General features: G+C 35.0%; 1 protein-coding gene and 1 long non-coding RNA gene across 5 annotated transcripts in view; both read left to right on the top strand.

Annotated features, from left to right (window-relative positions):
* The window catches only part of LOC128231529 (tumor necrosis factor receptor superfamily member 11B-like), a 32,126-nt gene extending 26,070 nt beyond the window's left edge, over positions 1 to 6,056 (top strand). For all 4 annotated transcript variants that reach the window (XM_052944505.1, XM_052944502.1, XM_052944503.1 and 1 more), the window contains 2 exons: positions 1,851 to 1,945; positions 2,124 to 6,056. In XM_052944505.1, coding sequence (XP_052800465.1) covers positions 1,851 to 1,945; positions 2,124 to 2,155 — 127 coding nt within the window. In that variant the 3' untranslated portion in view covers positions 2,156 to 6,056. The remainder of the gene's footprint in view (positions 1 to 1,850; positions 1,946 to 2,123) is intronic.
* Positions 6,057 to 12,846: 6,790 nt separating this feature from the next.
* LOC128232181 (uncharacterized) lies at positions 12,847 to 19,120 on the top strand. The gene is made up of 2 exons (XR_008260505.1): positions 12,847 to 13,018; positions 13,757 to 19,120. It is a non-coding gene; the product is annotated as an uncharacterized LOC128232181 (long non-coding RNA).
* The last annotated feature ends 1,846 nt before the right edge of the window (positions 19,121 to 20,966 follow it).

Genomic DNA, 20,966 nt, shown 5'->3' with positions numbered 1-20,966 from the left:
GGCTTTATTTAGTGGTCCACTACCAAGGTTGTTCAAATTATGCCCCTTGGGTCAAAACTGGCACTGCCCTGGGTGTCACTATTTTCCTAGAGACTTATTTAAGAAATATTTTCAAAATCTTCTTGTTTCAAACCACAAGGCCCATACCTTTGATATTTGTTGTGGAGTAACAGTAATGAAATTTTGACCATGTGAACAATTTTGCAAACAAGCATTAATGTTGTCCTCGGATGTCCTTGACTTTGAGCTTTGACCGACTTTTTATTTTTAAAGCTACAGAAATGAAATTTTGACGATGAGTACAGTTTTGAAAGCAAATATTTTTTACCCTCAGATTACCTTAATTGGCACATATTAAAATAGTTCATGCAACTAATCTGCTTACAACACTTCCTGTCCTCAGATGTTGAACGTGCAGCGTTTTCAGCACCAAACACCAAAAGTGAACTATATATTTGTTGCCTATTTCTCAAACGTACATGCTCTGGATTGAAAATGACCACAAGAGCCATGTCAGTAGAGCATAGGCCCTTTTGGGCCTCTTGTTTCATGTTGTTCCTTTACATCCTACTAGATTTCAAAAATATTTTGTGACAATATGATTACCGCCGAAAGATTTTACCGCAGAGTGGTAGGACACTGTTTAAATCAATACTTCAAGAAGCATGGATGTCACTTTACTCAACGCATGCCTGTGGCCTTTCAGGGGGTCCAACGTAAATTACTTCCGCGAAATTTTAAGCGAGGGACATGTTCGTTGCGGAACGAAATTGCGAATTCTTTGAGTATTTTAGTGTGTTCGAAGGATATTTTGACCTGGTAAGGTAGTAATTTAATATCACTTTTATCGCAATATATATTCGCCTATCCGGAGGCCATAGGTGTAAGCTCCGCTCGCCATTTTAACCTTTGTTTATAGAAGTTTTTACCAAAAATAATGTTGAATGTACACTTGCCTTTTGTTATAATGATTTCCATGTGTTACAGCTCGTGTCTTAATCTCAATTATATTGACGCACGCTTATTCTGATTCTACAGCGGACAAAACTGCATTAAACTTCCACGGCAAACATAAACATGTGTTGAAACATAATAAAAGTGGCCTTATAGTACCCATGTTAATTGCACAAGACGACGTTAAGAAATATATGCAAAACCTGGAAAAACACAGTTTCAAGTCACTTATTTTTCTTTTTTCACTTTGTAAACAAAGTCGGTCAGCGTATACTTTCAATAACTTGAAGTCTCTAGTAAAACAAAGGTTAAAAATGAGAGGAATCTTTACCTCTGGCCTCCGGGAAGCGTATATATATTGCAATAAAAGGGATGTCAATTTACTTTACTCAAAGAATCCGCCATTTTGTTCCGCAATCAAAATGTCCGTCACCTTAAATTCAGCAAAAAAACCTGCCTTTGTTGTAGACCATAATAGACACTTGGAATGGTTCCTGGGATTAAGCATAAGTACAGCTTGTTTCTGTGCGTGGCAAGTTGCTTCGCGTTTTTTTCACCCTCCTATGAGAGTTATTATTGTGTCACTTATATTTCCTTAAATTTGAAAAAAGCAGTTGCGTCATTTTTATAAAATATTACGAGAGTTGTTTATTTCTCACACATATTAACCAGAATCCATACTTGAATATGGCAAGAAATAATTATTGACGGAAATCGATGATGGTTGAGGTAAGGTACGATTCAAATTCAAGTAAGCCAGACAGATGTTATCTTAGTTAATTGTTATACACTTAAACTGGACATGGTATGCTCTTAATTATCACTCTTGCCTTTTAACACGTTTCACTAACAAGAGATACTGGACGTTGAAAATGTTTTGTTTCTTTTCCATGCAGCATGAGAAAAAGAGCACATCATGATGCTGGCCGACATGATACGGAACAAGGCAGCCCACTAAAGGGAGGCAGTTCTATTGAGTTGAAAACACATAGTAAGTACTTTTAAGCTATTTGAGCCATTGTTTTGTAGTAGATTGTGCCCTGGTTACCGTTAGTGGCAGTAATGTCACTGCTTAAGTCGTCTTGCAAAAAACTTAAGTTGATTATTGGCTTCCTATTTTTGTGACTACAAAAGACACTACAATTGTCGTTTGAATATTTCCTTTCCAGCGCACCAAGACAACGTTGATACACTTCTTTGACTTACGTTAGAGTATCGCGGACATTTTGGCGCAAGAACAATGTCATTTTGGAGCACGAACAATGTCATTTTGTTGCTAAAACAAAATGATTTTGGGGCACGTACCATGTCATTTTGGTGCTCAAACAATGTCATTTTGGTGCTCAAACAATGCCATTTTGAGGCACGCACATAGCCGTTTTAGTGCAACTAAATCTTTTGTTCATACATTTCCAGTCACCGTTTTGAAACATCTATTATGTTCCAATGGCCCTCATCAGAGCTGAAATCAGCAATTGTAAAAACGGGTGTAATTTTAGTATTTCCATATCCCTGGCCTCATTACCATGAACACTTGAGTCAAATCTCAACCTTAACTCATTTGACATCATAGCACCAAAAGTAATTAAAATTTGTATATGGTTCTAAAATTTATACAATGATTGCAAATGTACGATGGTCAATTTTCAAAAGATTTTTTTCTGCAAAAGATGTAATTGTGTGCAAAATGTGTTATGAACTGATTTATATTATATGTTTGCAACTTTACGCTTCGTTTTGTATGAAAAACATCATTGTTTACTTGTTTGAATGATTGTCAATTTTTGCAATTACTATAGAAACCTGGCCCCAAAAAACCAAAGTCAAATCTTAATCTTAACACATTTTACCACATAAAATTATAGTTTTATTCAACATCTTGTTATGTTTTGACTCTTTTTAAAAGGTATTTTCTCACAGAATGTGTTGATAAAAAAGTTATCAATATTTAAAAGAAATTAAGTTCTAAATCAGATAATGTTCTTGGGTATTTAAAAAAAAAAATCCCAAGATATGTGCATGTTTGAGGGTAGGCCAGCATCCATTAGGGTGCAAAGACGTGTTAGTACAATTGAGAAATTAACATCGAGAGTATTTCTATGTTTCAATCTAGTTTAATAACGATTATGTTATTTTTGCTTGTATTACATTTTTGAATTACACCATAATAAAGCTACGATTGTGATTTCAAATTGAAAGGGAGATAATAAATAAAGAAAATACTATGATTATATAACAGTTTTATAAATGTGTTTCTTAAATTACATAATATCTATGTAAATAAAGCTGTCGATGAAAACTTAAAAAAGTATTCAAACTTAGTATTTTGTGACTTTTAGATGTATCTTTTCCAGTAACAATTGTATTGATTTATGATGGATATGGATTACCTTAAACAAAAATCGACAGGACATTTAAATATTGTATGTTTATAGCTTGGCAGTGTTTGGAAGAATACTCTTTGTATTATTCTATCCCGAAGTTTCGTGTCTATTGTTAGTTTAAGTAGTTAGTCGTACACCTGTTACCAATGTTCATTGTATATAGTTAAGTTTCTTCATTTCCCCTAATTCCCGAAGGCAATTGTCGACAAGTAAATTTATTTTTGAATTGCCATTGATTTTATCTACAGAATAAGTAGGAATGATATGCTATATCGCCATTTTTATGCACACCTTCATAGAACGGGATGTATTTTAGTTTCACCTGCTTCGTACTGGCGGGAGGGGGGGGGGGGGCGTCGTCCAGTATGAATTCCGATCAATAACTTGAAGCCGTTCTACCATCATCACCACATTTTGGTGAGAATGTGTATAGGCACATCATCGCGGACAAGTTCGATAAACAGCAATATCACTTAAGTCACTCGAGAGTTATTGCCCTTTAGTTATAGAAATTATCTTAACTCTGCTCTGTCTAATTAATCACTAAAGAACCTTTGTCCAATCATCACCAATTACGATTAGAATGTGTATGGGCATTATATCTCGGACTAGTTTCATAACCAGCCATATTTTGAGTCGATCGAACGTTATCGCCATTTAATTAAACAAAATATCTAAAATCGGTCTTGTCCCATCAATCAGTTTATTAGCCTTTGTCCAATCATTATCGAATTTGTTCAGAATTTGTATTGGCATAATATCTCGGTCTGGGTCGATAAACAGCCATGTAGCCTCCGTCACTCCAGAGTTATATCCCTTAAAGTGGCAAAAACTATATGTGCAGTGTGCGCTTTCAAAATGTGGCTATCAAAAGCCACTTATTTCAAACTGGGTGTCCTTAAAAAATGACGGGCGTATTTTTTTGATAGTTGGCGCTGTAGTTTAAAATCGTGATCAGTGCGTGGTATTTTAGAAAATCAGGTGTACCAACATTGGTAAATTCTTTAAGTCAAAAAATGATATTTTTTTCTGTAATCTTACAAATGTTCGCTATAGTTTACACCCTTGTCATACCACTAAACGAATAAAACTAAACAAGTTGGTAAGTTTATTTTGCTGTTGATTCATATTTATTTTCATTTATTCATCCGCATTCTTTTTAGCTCGACTATTCGAAGAATAAGGAGAGCTATCCTAGTCACCCGAGCGTCGGCGTCGGCGTTACCACTTATGTTAAAGTTTGTGTACCACCTCAAATATTTTCAAAGTCCATTGACATCTGGCTTTGAAACTTTGCACACTTGTTCACCATCATGCCCCCAACCTGTACACAAGAGGAGGTCATTGTATCAAGCATTTGGACAGAATTGTGCCCGTTTTTCGACTTAGAATTTACGTTAAAGTTTGCGTACCACTTCAAATATTTTCCAATTCAATTTATGTAAATATCTCAGCACATCATGTATTGTATCTAATCTAACAGTAATCCATGCATGTTTCGCCAAAACTTTTCAATCCATACACTGAAAAGCGTCGGAATAGTCGAGCGCGCTGTCTCTGTGACAGCTCTTGTTATATGTGAATGATGCCGATGACTGTATAACATATTAAAGACAAATATAATTTAGTTCAATTTGTTTCAAATTTTTTTTATCCAAATTACTTTTAAATACTTAGTCTTCCTCGGCATGTTTCATCACTTTCATGCACAATTTGTTTAACAGTATTCTTTTACCCAGCTTGCTTTAATTGCTTTTTTTAAATGAGTTGAGCATTTTAAGCCATTATTTTCATGTTGTTGAATCATCTGAATTCTTGATATTTTATCGGCTTTGCCGTCCCATAAACATGTGCATATGTTGTTTTGTTTTGTCTCTTCATCATAACATTGTTGTGAAATCTGTTTGAGGGAAAATTAATTGTTATACTTAAACTGTAAGGTGGTTAGTCAAATCAGACAAGAATCAGGCATGGATCTCATCCTTTAAACATAGCATGATAGGTATATACATTGTACACGTTTGAATGGCATGTAAAATAGCACGAACGAGAATAATGCGAGTTTAAGCGAGCCTACAAGTAAAAGTTTAAAGAGAAAATTTAAAAACAAGTTTTAAATACAACTGCAACTTTTACATTTATGTTTAGTGCATGTCATTTTTTGCAACCTAAAGAAGTTTTCTCGCACAGTGCGAAAATAAATGAAATGTCTGAAGAAAAATCCCACCTGAAAAAATATAAGAATTTATATTAGTGATGTCATAAGATCAAGTTTGTATTTGATATTTTTCACTTTCCCTCTAATGTTCGTATGGAGGTTCATGCAGTTTGTCTTTATTTTTTAAGCTTTGAAGATGGTTAAATAAGTAAACAGTTCCGTTTGATTGATCTGCTTGTTATATTGAATGCATGCATTTTCATGTGCTTATTTTCTTTCATTACCTTATGATGCTTATGGGTGTAAGAGTCAATTGTGTTCATATATTTTATTGCGTATTAATGTTATACTGGGTTTGGTTGAACGTTGTGCTAGTAAGTGATCTCTTCGTTATGGCAGCATGATTTTTTCCCTGTTTACGAGAAATAAATTTTGAAATGTAGCCTATTGCAATATTTATTTTACAATTATATATGAGTTTATTTACCACAATTGAATATATGCTTGAACTACCTTTAAAGACAGCGAAACTAATTTAGAAAAAATATTAAAAGCATAAATACGACTGCGACTAAAATGTATAAAGGATCACAAAATTACAAAAATGTCCATCCATATTTAAAGAAATGTGTATTATCAATTTCGAAATATCTGTTAATAGATAAATTTGATACAAGTGCACACAGTTTATCAAACATAGAACTGGACATTTCACATGGAGTTAAACTTTTCAAAATGTGTTTCATTTGTGTCGCTCTTCTTTGCAATTTTCTTTTTTTTTTCGAACTTGGCGTTAATAACAAGTGTATAGTACCAAATGTGTATCATTAATTATGTCGTCGTCAGTCTGTCCGTACGTCACACTTCGTTCCCCCTCAATAACTAAAAAACGCCTGGACCCAGGAACTTGATACTTAAAGTGCAGGATTGGCATGACGATTAGATGGCCTCTATTGATTTTGAGATAAGTAGGTCAAAGGTCCAGATCGCTTGAACTTGGGTGAAAAAATAATACGGTTTCCGCTCAATAATTAAAGATCCTTTAGGTCCATGAACTACATACTTGGTATGCGAGACCGTCATGACTAGTAAATGACTCTTATTGAATTTGAGATCAGTAGTTCAAAGGTCATATCTGCGGTGACCTTCAGGTGAACAACGACATGGTGGCGGTGCCTTAAGATGAAAAGCACGACCTGCGCCCATTTCTCAAAAATAGACCGGAAACCAGAGCCTTTTAACTGAAGGATGGCTGATAGATGGCCTAAGACCACAGTTATTATGTCTCCCCCATTCATGGGGAGACATATTGTTTTTGCCCTGTCCGTCAGTCAGTCTGTATGTCACACTTCGTTTCCGCTCAATATCTATAGAACGCTTAGACCCAGGAACTTCATAATTGTTACGCTAGTTGGGCATGAATAGTAGATGACCCCGTTTGATTTTGAGATCAAAAGGTCAAAGGTCAAGGTTACCTTTAGGTAAAAAACGATATGCTGAACTTAAGTTTAAAAATGGTTTCTGCTCAATAACTTAAGAACGCTTGTACTTAATACTTGGTATGCTAGTTGGTAATGACTAGCTGATGACTCCTATTGATATTGAGATCAGTATGTCAAAGGTCAAGGTCACCGTGACCTTGAGGTGAAGAAACGGTTTCCGCTCAATAACTAAAGAACGCTTGCACCCAGGAACTTCATACTTGGTATGCTAGTTGGTCATGACTAGTAGATGAACCCTATTGATTTTGGGGTCACTACGTTAAAGGTCACGGTCGCCGTATCCTTGAGGTGAAGAAACGGTTTCCGCCCAATAACTAAAGATCCTTTGGGTCCAGGAACTTCAAACTTGGTATGCTAGTTGTTCATGACTAGTAAATGACCCCTATTTTGAGATCAAAAGGACAAAGGTCAAGGTTACCTTCTGGTAAAAAACGATATGTGTGCGGTGACCTTAAGCTTAAAAATGGTTTCTGCTAAATAACTAAAGAACGCTTGTATCCAGAAACTTAATTCTTGGTATGCTTGTTGGTCATGACTAGTAGATGACTCCTTATGATTTTGAGATCAGTATGTCAAAGGTCAAGGTCACCGTGTCCTTGAGGTGAAAATACGGTTTCGGCTTAATAACTAAAGAACGCTTGCACCCAGGAACTTCATACTTTGTATGCTAGTTGGTCATGACTAGTAAATGAACCCTATTGATTTTGAGATCACTAGATCAAAGGTCAAGGTCGCCGTGACATTGAGGTGAAGAAACGGTTACCGCTCAGTAACTAAAGAACGCTTGCGCCCAGGAACTTCATACTTGGTATGCAAGTTGGTCATGACTGGAAGATGACCCCTATTGATTTTTTTTATCAGTCCGTTAGTCAGTCAGTTTGTACGTCACACTTTGTTTTCGATCAATAAATAAAGAACGCTTGCACCCAGGAACTTAATATTTGGTATGCTAGTCGGTCATGACTAGTAGATGACCTCTATTGATTTTGAGCTCAGTGTTTCAAAGGTCAAGGTTGTCTTGACCTTGAGGTGAAGATACAGTTACCGCTCAGAAACTAAAGAACACTTGCACCCAAGAACTTAATACTTAGTATGCAAGTTGGTCATGTAGATGATCCCTATTGATTTTGTGATCAGTAGGTCAAAGGTCAAGGTCACGATGACCTTGAGCTGAAAAATGGTTTCCGATCAATAATTGAATAACGCTTGCGCCCAGGAACTTCATACAATGCAAACTTCGTTTACATTTTCCAAGATTAATCAACAACACTTTCTCCCCTTCACTATTTAATACGGATGAATAAACCAAACTTCACTGTTGGTTTGTCTTCAGTTAAAAATTACAAATTTCATGTCCACCATTTAATTTTTCTCAGCTACGACCACACAATAGGAGAGACAAGCGCTTTTTCAAAAAAGCAATCTCTAGTTTTAACTATATGTTTCAAATAGACAATAACCTGGCTTTTCACTTTAAAACAGTCCCAATTGAAAAACAAGCAACTGGCTGCTGTAGAACAATCCAAGACAAAATTTAATCTCAAGATAAGGTTGACCAATGCAGTGTTTCACAAAATTGAGTAGAAATATGTGACCCTGAGGTCAAGACGGAATAAGGCTACAAACAACCAATTTACAGAGTTCCACAGGCAATGCTTTTTTTTTCACTTTTGTTATGTTAAGCTCTACGCAAAAAAGACCACCCGTTTCTTCCCTTTCATTCAACTTTAATAAAATATTGATACTTGAACACAAGCACTCCTTTTCTGTGTGAACATCCGGATCAACTGGGGGCAGACAACTGTCGTATTCAACCAGATTCAAAGCGAATTTCTTGAGATTGAAAATGAGCTATCGGTTTTGCTTAAACTGGTTTTGCTGTACATACTGAAATATATGCTGCTCGCGGTATCCATTTAAACATTATTATGACTACTCCTAAGATCCAAGATCACTTTCGCTGCTACTGTGTATAAATTGTATTCGCGACTTTAATATAATTTTTTCTACGATCATTTTTTTTTTAAATCTGGTTCTTGATTTTGTCGAAATGAACTTCTTGGTTGAGGACCGTACATTTTCTTCATTTGAAAACTCAAGTTGATACCATACATGAAGATATCTATACCCCCAGCATGCGAAGTTTTAAGGGGTTGTATTTGAGTCACCCTGTGGTATTTCGGTCATTCCGTTGCAATTTTGCTTGTTCAGAGTTTAACTTGAAAACCACTCGATGGAATTTAATTATACTTCATACCATGTACAAAGAAGCATAACATAATGTTTGCCACGTACGGAGTCATTGCCTTTTGTTTTTCTTGTCCGGAGAAGAACTTGAAAACGATCAGATGGTATCTAATAGAACTTTATACAACCAAAGAGCACAGTGAGAGGAAGCGCAGCGTACAAGAACCAAAACTCATTTTAGCAAATTACAGAGTTATTGACCTCTGTTGTGTTTTTATTGTCAAACGTTTATCCCGACATTAGATGGAAAGCTACTCGATGGAATTTATTGAAACTTCATACAATGTCGAAGTACAAAGATGGGAAGGGCATTGATTAAGAACCATAACTCTATTTTAGAAAGTTACAGAGTTATTGCCCTTTGTTACTGTTATCTTGTACGGAGCATAGCTTGAAAACATCTGGATGGAAATCAATTAAATTTCGTACAATAGTGAAGCACAACGATCAATCATATATCTAAACAACTACCACACACACCAATATAATCAATACCATTGGTATTAAAGAAGTTTAAATACAAATGTTGATTAAATTACTTCATTGCAAAATTGTAAATAGAATGCAATAGATAAATGTTTATTCATAACATAAACAAAACGACAACACACCGAAAATCAGTCCACACATCTACATTAACAAGTTCACAGTTTCGTTTGCTCAACTCCAGTCCCTAATCTAAAGTTTATGAACAATTCCTGGGCCGACATTATCATGTCAAGATTCAAGATTAATCTTATTTATTAAGTAACTTGAACACAAAGTGTTCCTCATTACAAGATATATGAAATACATTCAGTTAAACATATATATATATATATATAACGATAACATCGATAGGTTAGACATCTCAGACATGAAAAAAGAACTGATGATAAATATTTTAACATAAAACTTTGCATTAGCAAGCAGGTCACTGTGAACGTTGCAGAGGACATGTTTTATACTTGTGTCCGTCCAAAGTTACATTCAGTATTTGCACTACCATCGTTTTCTACTATTTTTAACAGGTTTAAAGCTGCACTCTCACAGATATACCGTTTTTACAACTTTTTTATTTTTTGTCTTGGAAAGAGAAACTGCGTGAATATCTGCAAATCAATGATAAAAGATTGTTGACAAAAGATCGGATCGCAGTTTTTTATATTTCCGTTCGAACATTAATGTTTTATGGCATAAACCGTTATTTACGGTTAAAGAAAAATGCATAAAACATCATTTTTTAAACTGAAATATCAAAATCTGCGATCTATTTTTTGTCAACAGTCTTATATAACTGGTTTCCATGCATTTTCGCAAAAATTGGCTCGTTCCAAGACCAAAAAATAAAAAAAAGTTGTGAAATCGTTCAATCTGTGAGAGTGCAGCTTAAAAGGGAAAAACGCAAACGCAACTACAGATATGGCCTGTACATGTTGGTACACTTACACATTTAGGTACACGTCGAGTTTTGCAACGTCTGTAATGCTACAATTAGATACACTTGTATATCCGTATGATCTCTTTACATGAATTGGATTTCGAAATCAAATTTATTATTTAATGTTTTGATATCACTTGTTGAACATGACATGCTAGTTAAAAGTCAAGATCAGAAAATAAAACCATTAATAACAGGCGCGTAAGAAGGAAATTGACATTGGGGCCGCGGAAGGGGTGGGCTCGGGAGTGGTGTCCCCTCCCTTCGAGATTTTTTCAATTTCAAGCATTGAAAGACTCGATTTCCAGTGAGTTCAGGTATTATTTTCATGTTTTTATTCAAACCTTTTTCGGTTAAAATAGTTGATAGATATAAAACTATTATCGTTTAGTAACATTTATTCACTATTACATTTAGACACTGACACATTGGCAAGATCGTGACCTTCAGAAGCTGACATGTCTTTGTCAGAGCCCTGCTTAGGTTGTCACTGTGCTATAACAGTTTATACCCAAGCGTCACACCATAGAGAAAATCGAATGAGGCCATCTGACTCTTCACACCAACACACCAACAATTTAATGCGCGCTCTGGTCTCGGTGTCTTTTGTGGTCTCATAGGTGGTATCCCACAGTTTCTGGAGAACGAAATAATTATCTAAGACATATTTCAAACACTCCGCCCTAACAGTCCATCTAGTCGGGCACAGCACTCTTAATCAAGGTGTGGCGGGACTCATTTCCTTTCTCAGTTCTTCAACTACAGTTTTTGAAACATCAAAAACGATACAAACAATTATTGTCTTATTGCTTCTTCTTCCACTTCCAATCCGCCGACTGTTTTCACGCCTTTCACACGCCAATTAGCTAGATGGTCACAGGTTTAATTATGACATGGTGACCTGTTTATTCAATATCGTATCAGACTGCTATTGATCTGTATGCGCGAAGCTTTAAGTAAGTAAGTAAGTAAATTGTTTATTATAGTGACATGTGTATATAACATAATTACATTTTCAATACAAACATATAGTACATTTTACACCCGGCCCATCGGACCTATAAGTCACCTAAATATTACCGTTATGTAAAGCATATATTTATAGTTATACATTTTTAAATTTGTATGTTACAGTGCAGTTAATCTGGTATAGGTAATCAAGTTTATACATATATAGCATCTATGAGTTATAAATATGGAGATTGTTCAAAGAGGTAATAATTTAGACAAATCGAGATTTTCTGACTTTGTAAAAGTGCCGTAATTCATAGTTATTTATGCTAGATAGTTGGTATGAGTGACCCCTTTGATGAATCTGAAGAAAAAAATATATATTTTGGGTTATTTTAGGTAAAATTTCACTAATTTTTTTTAGAGGTCAAAATTCAGCACATTCCCTTCAAGTCACTGTGGCTGGCGGTTGGGGAAAGGTATTTTCATATTCTTTTTACGTAGTGAACTGAAAAACTATTGTTATTTTATATTTATCATTTTAAAAGCAGGTTTCGTGTCTTTCGATTTAAACAGTAGCACGTTTTTTTTGCGGTATTTCTACTTTCAATTTGGACAAAATTTGAAGGCTTTTCCAAATTGCGTCATTAAAACCAGGTATGATAGCCGTCCAATGAAAACGCTTCTTGCATTTCAGATATAGGCGAGTGTGCGGTCAAGGTCAAAATTGCGAGAGGCTGATTCGAAGTGAAATACCGCAACAAAAACGTTCGAAGGCTAACCATCATTAAAAAAAAAGCCTGGACGGCATTTTAGAATGACTACGTTTTCATTATGCTCCAGTTATTATTTTAGACTAATGTATCAGTCAATTGAAACCACACCCCCCCCCCCCCCCGGTCAGGGGAATAGCGAGGACCCTGACCATAGGTCCAGCCAATCTTGGCTAAAATCACGTCCTGCGGGGATGAACAGATGGTTTAATCTCGCCAAATGCCCTGCACCCCAGGGGCCCTAGGCATGGCCCATTCCCCGCTATAATTAAAGCGAGACACAACCATCCCATTCACCCGGCAATGCAGGGCCACCTGAAAGTTAAAAACATGGTCCATTATCCCCGGTATACCCCCGGACCTTGGGGTCGTGGTTACAATTGACTGGTACATTAGTTTAAAATAATAAACATGTTTTACGGGATTCTGTCTCAATAAAATGTATATTTATATTTATCATCCTACATTCCAGTTTCTACCACAAGAGTTGTAAATATTGAACAGATAGGGCTTCATCTTCAAGATGACAAAAGACAGCACCAACAATAATGGGCCAGGACTGAGGAGTTCCAAGAAATGAGTATTCTTCAGCCCACAAATATCAGTGCTGCCTCGCTGCCCAAAACCAGGTTTGTTCTCTTTCTTAGTTTCCTGTTAACTTTATGGTTTCAGAACAATAGCCAGCATTCATATTAAAAATGAAATCCCAAACCTTCTGCATTTTGTGTTGTTATGTAACACAACTAAAGTTGGGCAAATATTTTGCTAAGTTTTTAACTGCAACTTTAAATAGCATTGCTTTTGGTATTAACATTCAACCTTTAATAAAACAAAAACATATGGATGTTTCAATGCATTTCAATAAATAATTGAATGTATTTACAATTATTCACAATTTCTTATAATGTTTAAAAAAAATAACTCTACAAGCTTACATTATTTCACAATATAATCTTTTTTTAGACATCATTTTGATATTTATTTCGCACAAAATACATGACCTATAAACAAGCCTTCCTAAAAATTAATAACATTTTTTCACTTTTTCTAACAAAATTGCTTAACTCAATAGCTGAATAAAGGAATGAAATCATTACTTGTATATAAATACTTAATCTTAATTATTATTCTGCAATTCATGCATCAATGTTTGATTTGTATAACCTGATTCAGAATTGACATCAAATTGCAATTACCTGTCAATTCACATTTCGAATAAAGCTTATGAAATCAACCTTGAAACCTAACAAATTCACCTCAGTTTAATGTTTAGAGTTATTTTATTTCTCATGTTTCATGTTATCAGGTCTTCAGTGCTACATTCACTTATCATGGTATCATAACAAACTCCTTTCATATCTTTTTAGAGTGTGGCAACAAGTAAATGGACCTTGACAAATGTCCTCTTTGTTAGAGCCAGTCCCTTACACAAGTGGCCTACTTTTGCACAGCTGAGGTTGTTATCAAACGCAGCAGTAGGTATGAAATGCGGAAACTGTTCCAACTTGATCTTCAACAGTTGAGTTACTCCTCTTCACAATATTTGAACTGAAAACAATCGGTGACGATATTGCACTTCACTTCTACCTCACAGTGCTCTTCCCTATAAACGCTAGAGGAAAGTTTGAAAATGAAAAACTTGTCATTGCAAGTGTGAAAGGACCAATTGATTCTTAACGAAACAACCTGCCTCACTGCTTTAGCTGACACTACATCAAGTCAACACAAGGCAATTTGTTTTTCTCGCAACCCGACCGATATGTTTAATCTGATCAAAATTGTACACAACCACTGGTATTCGTTAAAGTTATACATATTGTGTGTAGTGTAGGTAAGATCAATGTCAAGGTTATTTTGGCTATAAAAAAGGAAAATGATTCTTGATTCATAACATCGATGAAATAGCAAGCCTTAAGTATTTTCGATAAAGTGATACATATATTTTGTGGTGATGTCATAACCTTGTTTCACTGTTTTTGTAGAGAAAACACATGTTATAAATATATTATCACATTTGTGTTTTTTTTAGCTCGACTATTTTAAGAATAAGGTGGGCTATACTATTCGCTCTGGTGTCGGTGTCTGGTTCAAGTTTTAGGGCAAGTTGGGATTTTCACTTATAAGTCCAATACTTTTCATTCAATTGACTTAATACCTCACACAGTTGTTCAGGGCCATCATATAATGGGAATAGATAACTCCTTTATACAAGTTATAATAATAATAATAATAATAATAATAATATCTTTATTTTAAGAAGGTGACATATTAAGATCATGTACAAAACTACAGAATCTTATTTTCGATATGGCCCTCTGAAACAGAATGAAAATATGGCAAATAATCATAAGACAAACATGAAGACGATGCTAACAACGATGACGATGATGATGATGATTATAAGTATGCTGTTGATGCTGACGATAATGATGCATATGATGACATGATGATGATGTTGAATCAATATTAGACAGATACTCTCAGTTAAATATAAATATGAATAAAACATCACAATTTGTATAATCACAAGTTTCCTATGAGGTACTGTTTGACCTTTATTTTATACGTATTAAAGTTTTTTGATTCTCGTATTTCCAAAGGTATATTATTCCAAACAATTCTGCTGTAATATGTAAACGATGCTTTCATATAACAGCAGAATTGTTATGGCCCCTGATTGACTATCAAACTTAGGTTAATGTTTTAGGGCAGGTTGGGATATTTATTAATAACTTCTCTACCATTCGTTCATTTAACTTAATACTTGACACATTTGTTCAGGACCATCACACAATGAGGTTGCATAACTCTGTATTATCCTCAATACAAGTTATAGCCGCTGATTGACTTAGGTTAAAGGTTTAGGGCAGGTTAAAGTTTTAGAACAAGTTGGGATTTTCACTAATAAGTCCAATACCCTTCATTCAATTGACTTAATACTTTACACAGTTGTTCAGTGCCATCACATAATTAGGTAAGATAACTCCATATCATATTTTATTCACACAATGGCCCCTGATTGACTATGGAACTTAGGTTAAAATTTTAGGGCAGGTTGATATATTTATTGATAACTTCTATACCCTTCATTCACATTATCCTTAATACAAGTTATGGCATTATCCTTAATACAAGTTATGGCCCCTGATTGACTTAGGTTAAAGTTTTAGGGCAAGTTAAAGTATTAGGGAAAGTTGGGATTTTAATAAAAAAGACTTCTATACCTTCATTCAATGCACTTAATACTTCGCAGAATTATTGACGACCATCTTACACTAAGGAACATAACTTCATGTTAACCCTAAATACAAATTATTGCCCTTGAATGTTTTTTTTTCTTCTCTTCTTTTAATTTCTTTTGAAAGGCACATTTTTATATTCCTAACCACATTTTCATAAAGGGAAAACAAGATATTTGAATGACCTGTGTCATTGTTCGGGCGGGCTGGTGTTAGAGCAGCGTCAAAGTCACCTTATGTATCGAATAATTTTAGTTAGGTTTGACATACAGAGACCAAACTTGGTATATGCAAAGAGTTTATGGAGACCTTTTATGGGAATGCGTTTGAGGCCCCTATGATCAAGGTCAAGGTTACAATTATTAGACAAAGGGTTGGTTTTGACTAACTTAAGTAAGGGTCTTCTAATTAGTACCAAATTTGGTATATAGGAAGAGTTTATAGAGACCTTTCCTGAGATTGTGTTTTTGGCCCGAGAGTTATGGTCTAGGTCAAGGTCAAAATAGAAATATGGTAAGTACTGAATAACTCAAGTAAGGGTTGACATAGTGTGACCAAACTTGGTATATAGGACAAGTTTATGCAGAGCTTTAATGGATGCTTTTTGGCCCCCTAGGGTCATTGTCACTGTTACTAAAAATAGATTACTGTTTCAGTTAAGGCTGACATACTGTGACCAAACTTGATATGTGTAGGAAGAGTTTATAGCGCGGACACGAGTATGTGTACTCTGACATTTAAATATCTCGTGTGACTTTGATCTTTGAGTTATGGACCCTGGTCAATGTCACTGCTCATCGTCTCAATGAGGACAACATTTGTACCAAGCAATATGGTAATCCATCAATGCATAAGTAAATTATAGCACGGACACGAAATGTTACAGCCAGACGGACAGACAGACTGATGAAGTGTTTCTGTAATCCCCTCCCCACTCCGTGGCGGGGGATTTGAAATTTGATATTTATAAAATAGTGTACTTCCATTTTTGCCATTGTTGTGTTTTACCATTCTGTCAATATGTTAAGTGACAGTTGTGCCAATATCTTACAGTCACAATATATGACTTTACAGAATCGTAACATTATTTAATAACCTCATCATAATGATTACTTATCTTCCTATTGTTTTCTTAAATGTTCTGCAATTTCAATAATTATTTACAAAACATGTTCCTAAAATCAGAGACATTTGACAGTATTATAAGAATTCTCATTCATTGTTTTGTCTATCTGAACACTGGTGTTTGCATAATGCTCTGTAGATATCACTATGCTTTTGCTAAGTTTAATTCCCATTAATGTTTAAATTAATTTCTCATATGTACATATATATTTAACAATGTTCTGTTTTTCAACATCTCACTTAAACAGTTACAAAATGTTAATTTACAAGAAATACTTGTATTTTTATCACTATGTCATTTTGCCATGTCACCCTTCTTTACTACCTGTTATGCTTAAAGCTGCACTCTCACAGATTTACCATTTGTACAACTTTTTATTGTTTGTCTTGGAAAGCGCAAATTTTGTTTTAATATCCGCAAACAAATGATTTAAGATTACTGACAAAAGATCAAATCACACATTTTCATATTTCCATTTGAAAATTAATGTCTTATGGCTTAAGCTGTTACTAACAGTTAAAGAAAATTGCATAAAACATCATTTTTTGAACTTAAGTATAAAAATCTGCAATCTTTTTTGTCAGCTGTCTTATATAACTGGTTTCAATGGATTTTCGCAAAATATGGCTCGTTCTAGGTCAAAAAATGAAAAAGTTGTCAAAACATTCAATCTGTGAGAGTGCAGCTTTAACTCTGATGAATATATCATTCAATGTCTCTTTTATAGGCACTGACTCTCCATTTACAAACATTAGAATTCATAATGCTTAAAAAAGTATGCCTGTTACAACTTCTCAACTTACCCTGCTTTTTTTGCATGACCCTTAACCATTCTATTGTGTGTTGTTGTTTTTCATTTTCGTGATTTATGACTTTTCAAACTTTAAAAAATAATGGCCTTTTGGCTATCAACCATATCAGCAATGCTTATACTGATAATATAAAACTCCAGGCATATCATTTATAGTTTTGGGTTTGAAAACTTTCAACTTTTAAGTTAGTAAATCATTTAACAAATACACCTACTTTCAACCCAATTCATTCCAACATAACAACTGAAACTGAGTCTTTTTAAGCCCCCCCCCCATGAAAAAGATATTTATCACCCTATAAATAGTTTCATTCAAATACTGTGCATTTGCATACTAGGTACATATTACTAGGTTTTCATGCATTTTTATTTATATTCTTTTCTTCCATACCTGTTCTATTTCATTGCTTATGAAATAGTACCAGCATGTATTTTAGTATTCTATTAATTTGTCTGTGTGCATTCTTATTCCAAGTATTGGTCGCACTTACACCAAATTATAACAAATATTCTTTCTGTTGTTAATTACATTTCAGTACAACTCTACCATTCCCAGCATACATACTAACTCTGTATTTTTTGTTATCATGCTTATTACTCTTTGTTGTATACAAAAAGTATATAAAATGTCATATTGCTCATGTTCTTTCTTGTTTGTACATATGTTCACATTTCAGTAATACTCAATGCAGTATTTATTCTTATATTTCAATGTCATATTTTAAAGAATTGAGAAGTTTTACAGGCAAAATAACATTAACACATTTCCACCAAACTTAGTACAAATACTTCACTTTTCGTGTATTAAAACATATTCCTCACTTCATTTCATTGTAACCTATGATTTTCAGCACTTTCTTCATAAATCTTTTGTGTCATTATATTTCCATACACATTAAGTGATCAACTTCCTTGTCATACCACTATCAACCTGCATCACATTCTGCTCATCATTCTTATATCTTATGCCTTAAAAGTGCATAATGCATGATGATTACATAATGTTTATTACCTATAAGTGTAAACTTGTTTCCTTTGTTTAAAACATCCTGCATGCCTATAAATCATCTACGCCACAGAACAAGGAAAATGACATTAATAATGATGACAGACTTCTTTCTTTCAGCTCATGTATAACCAACTTCTTTTAGTTTATGTTAAATGTATTTTTTAATTGTGTTAAAATCTGTTACATTAGCAAACAGTTTTATGTGTTTTTCAGTTAGAAACGATGGCTTTGTAACACTTAATTATAACGGTCAACTTGTTTCGCGGATTATTAGCCAACAGTAAACATTGTTTTAAGCAGATGTCCTTAATTAGTTTTTTTGGATAAACCTTTGGTGCTACTCCTGTTTAAAGTCAATATTTCACCAAAGTACTTCAAATTCTCAACGTTTCGAACTTTGCCCAGAATTTACCAAATCATGTTGGCATATTTAACATTTCAGCTATCATATCAGCCACTCCAAAAGAAAACCACCACTGTGGCCATGTTGTCTTTTATAAATGTGTGTATATTGATACAGTTCATGAATAAAGTTATTTGATACAATTATGGTTTCTGTCATAGATATACCATCAGTTGTACAATTGTTATTGTGTCAAGTCTTATTTTCATTTCAAAACAACAGCCCAATTCTGTCATCTTTTAAGTAACTTCATTTCACTGACATCTACAATCAATGTTAGTCCTTACTTCATTTACTTCGTTCTGACCCTACATATAGACTTGCATAACCAATAGTTGGCCCGCGCTAACATCCAATTGCTGCATCCTGCAGCAACTTTTGTACTTGTTAATGTAATGATTTCGCACAAGCATATGCACAGTCGGGATTTCAACAGGTAGCTTAGCATTGAATTTATCCAATAATCCGATATGCATCATGATGTCCTTGACCTCGCTTGACCAGTTTGTAGTACATCTGTTATAGTCCGTTTCAAATACTTTGTCGCATAGCCGGTCTCGGTCCATTAGCACGAGTCTATTCCAGAGGCGTAGCATATTACTCCATCTGCGGTAGCGGGTGGGAATCCATCCGGTGTCCCCGGTTAGGGCGGGTATTGGAGCAAATCGATGAACACCAAGAGCGTAACGTAGGGCACGGTTTTGGACGTTATCCGATGATTGAAATTGCTTGTATCCCCACACCGAACTACAGTAATCCATGACGGGCACAACACATGCGTTATACAATTTTTCATAGGGTTTAAATCCAAGGTCCTTCAGTGTGTGTACTTTACTGATGACAATTCCAAGTGCTCTGCCGGCCCCTTTTGAGAGACCTTCACAAGTGAACGAGAAGTCGCCTTTATCTTGGAAAACGATACCGAGGTATTTGTATTTGTTCACGATTTCAAGGACATTTTCACCGATGTGGAAATTAAACTGTGTTCGTTGAGTACGTCCTTTCAGGAAGTGCATGCATTTTGATTTTGACGTATTAATCATCACACGCCAACGTTTACACCAGCTGTTGAGAACATCTAGCATTGACTGCAATTTTTCCTCACTGTCGGCCATAAGCACTATGTCATCAGCGTACATGAGCATTGATACCTGATTTTCTCCAATAGCTACGCCACAGCCCAGGTCATTTTTTTCCTTGACGAGATCGTTGGCGAAGATGGCAAAAAGTGTCGGCGACAACGTGCAGCGCTGTTTCACGCCTGTTACACAGTCAAACCAGTCGGTGTGAGAGATATTTATCCGGACACAAGATGAGGAACTGGCATAAATATTCTTGACAGAGTTGTAGAACTTTCCATCTACTCTAGTCAGCAACAGTTTGTACAATAGCATGTCTCGATCAATATAATCAAAACAACGTCGCAGGTCGATATATGCCGCAAAGACGTTCTTGTTGTTTCTAACAACACTATTTAAGGTGAATACATGATCTTCGCACGATCTATTTGCCCGAATACGTTTTGTTCATCCGCAAGAAGATTTTCAATTTCAAGGTACTTCGAGAGCCGTTTATTCAAAAATGCAGTATACATTTTGCTAACGCACGACAAAAGGCTAATCCCTCCATAGTTCATTGGTATTCGTTTATCAGATTGAGGATCCTTAAGTATTGGGTAAATGATAGCCTTTCTCCATATTGACGGGATAATGCTGGTGTCGAACACTAATTGAAATAATTGCTGTAGCACGGCAATAACTGGTGGATTTTTCAATACGTCATACGGTAAATGGTCTATTCCGCAGGCCGAACCAGATTTACATTTCTGTATCATAAATGCTATCTCTTCTAATGAAATGTTGTTATTCAATGATGCGTTCGTTTCATATAGGGGATCATTTAAATTGTTCTCAAGTAACAGTTTATGTAACTTTGCACGGTTGTAATGTTCATTGTCGAAATTATCAAATTCCTGGCAATTGTACAAGT

The sequence above is a fragment of the Mya arenaria genome, chromosome 4 (genome assembly GCF_026914265.1).
Source record: "Mya arenaria isolate MELC-2E11 chromosome 4, ASM2691426v1".
Lineage (NCBI taxonomy): Eukaryota > Metazoa > Mollusca > Bivalvia > Myida > Myidae > Mya > Mya arenaria.
This window is presented reverse-complemented; position numbering and strand designations above follow the sequence as displayed.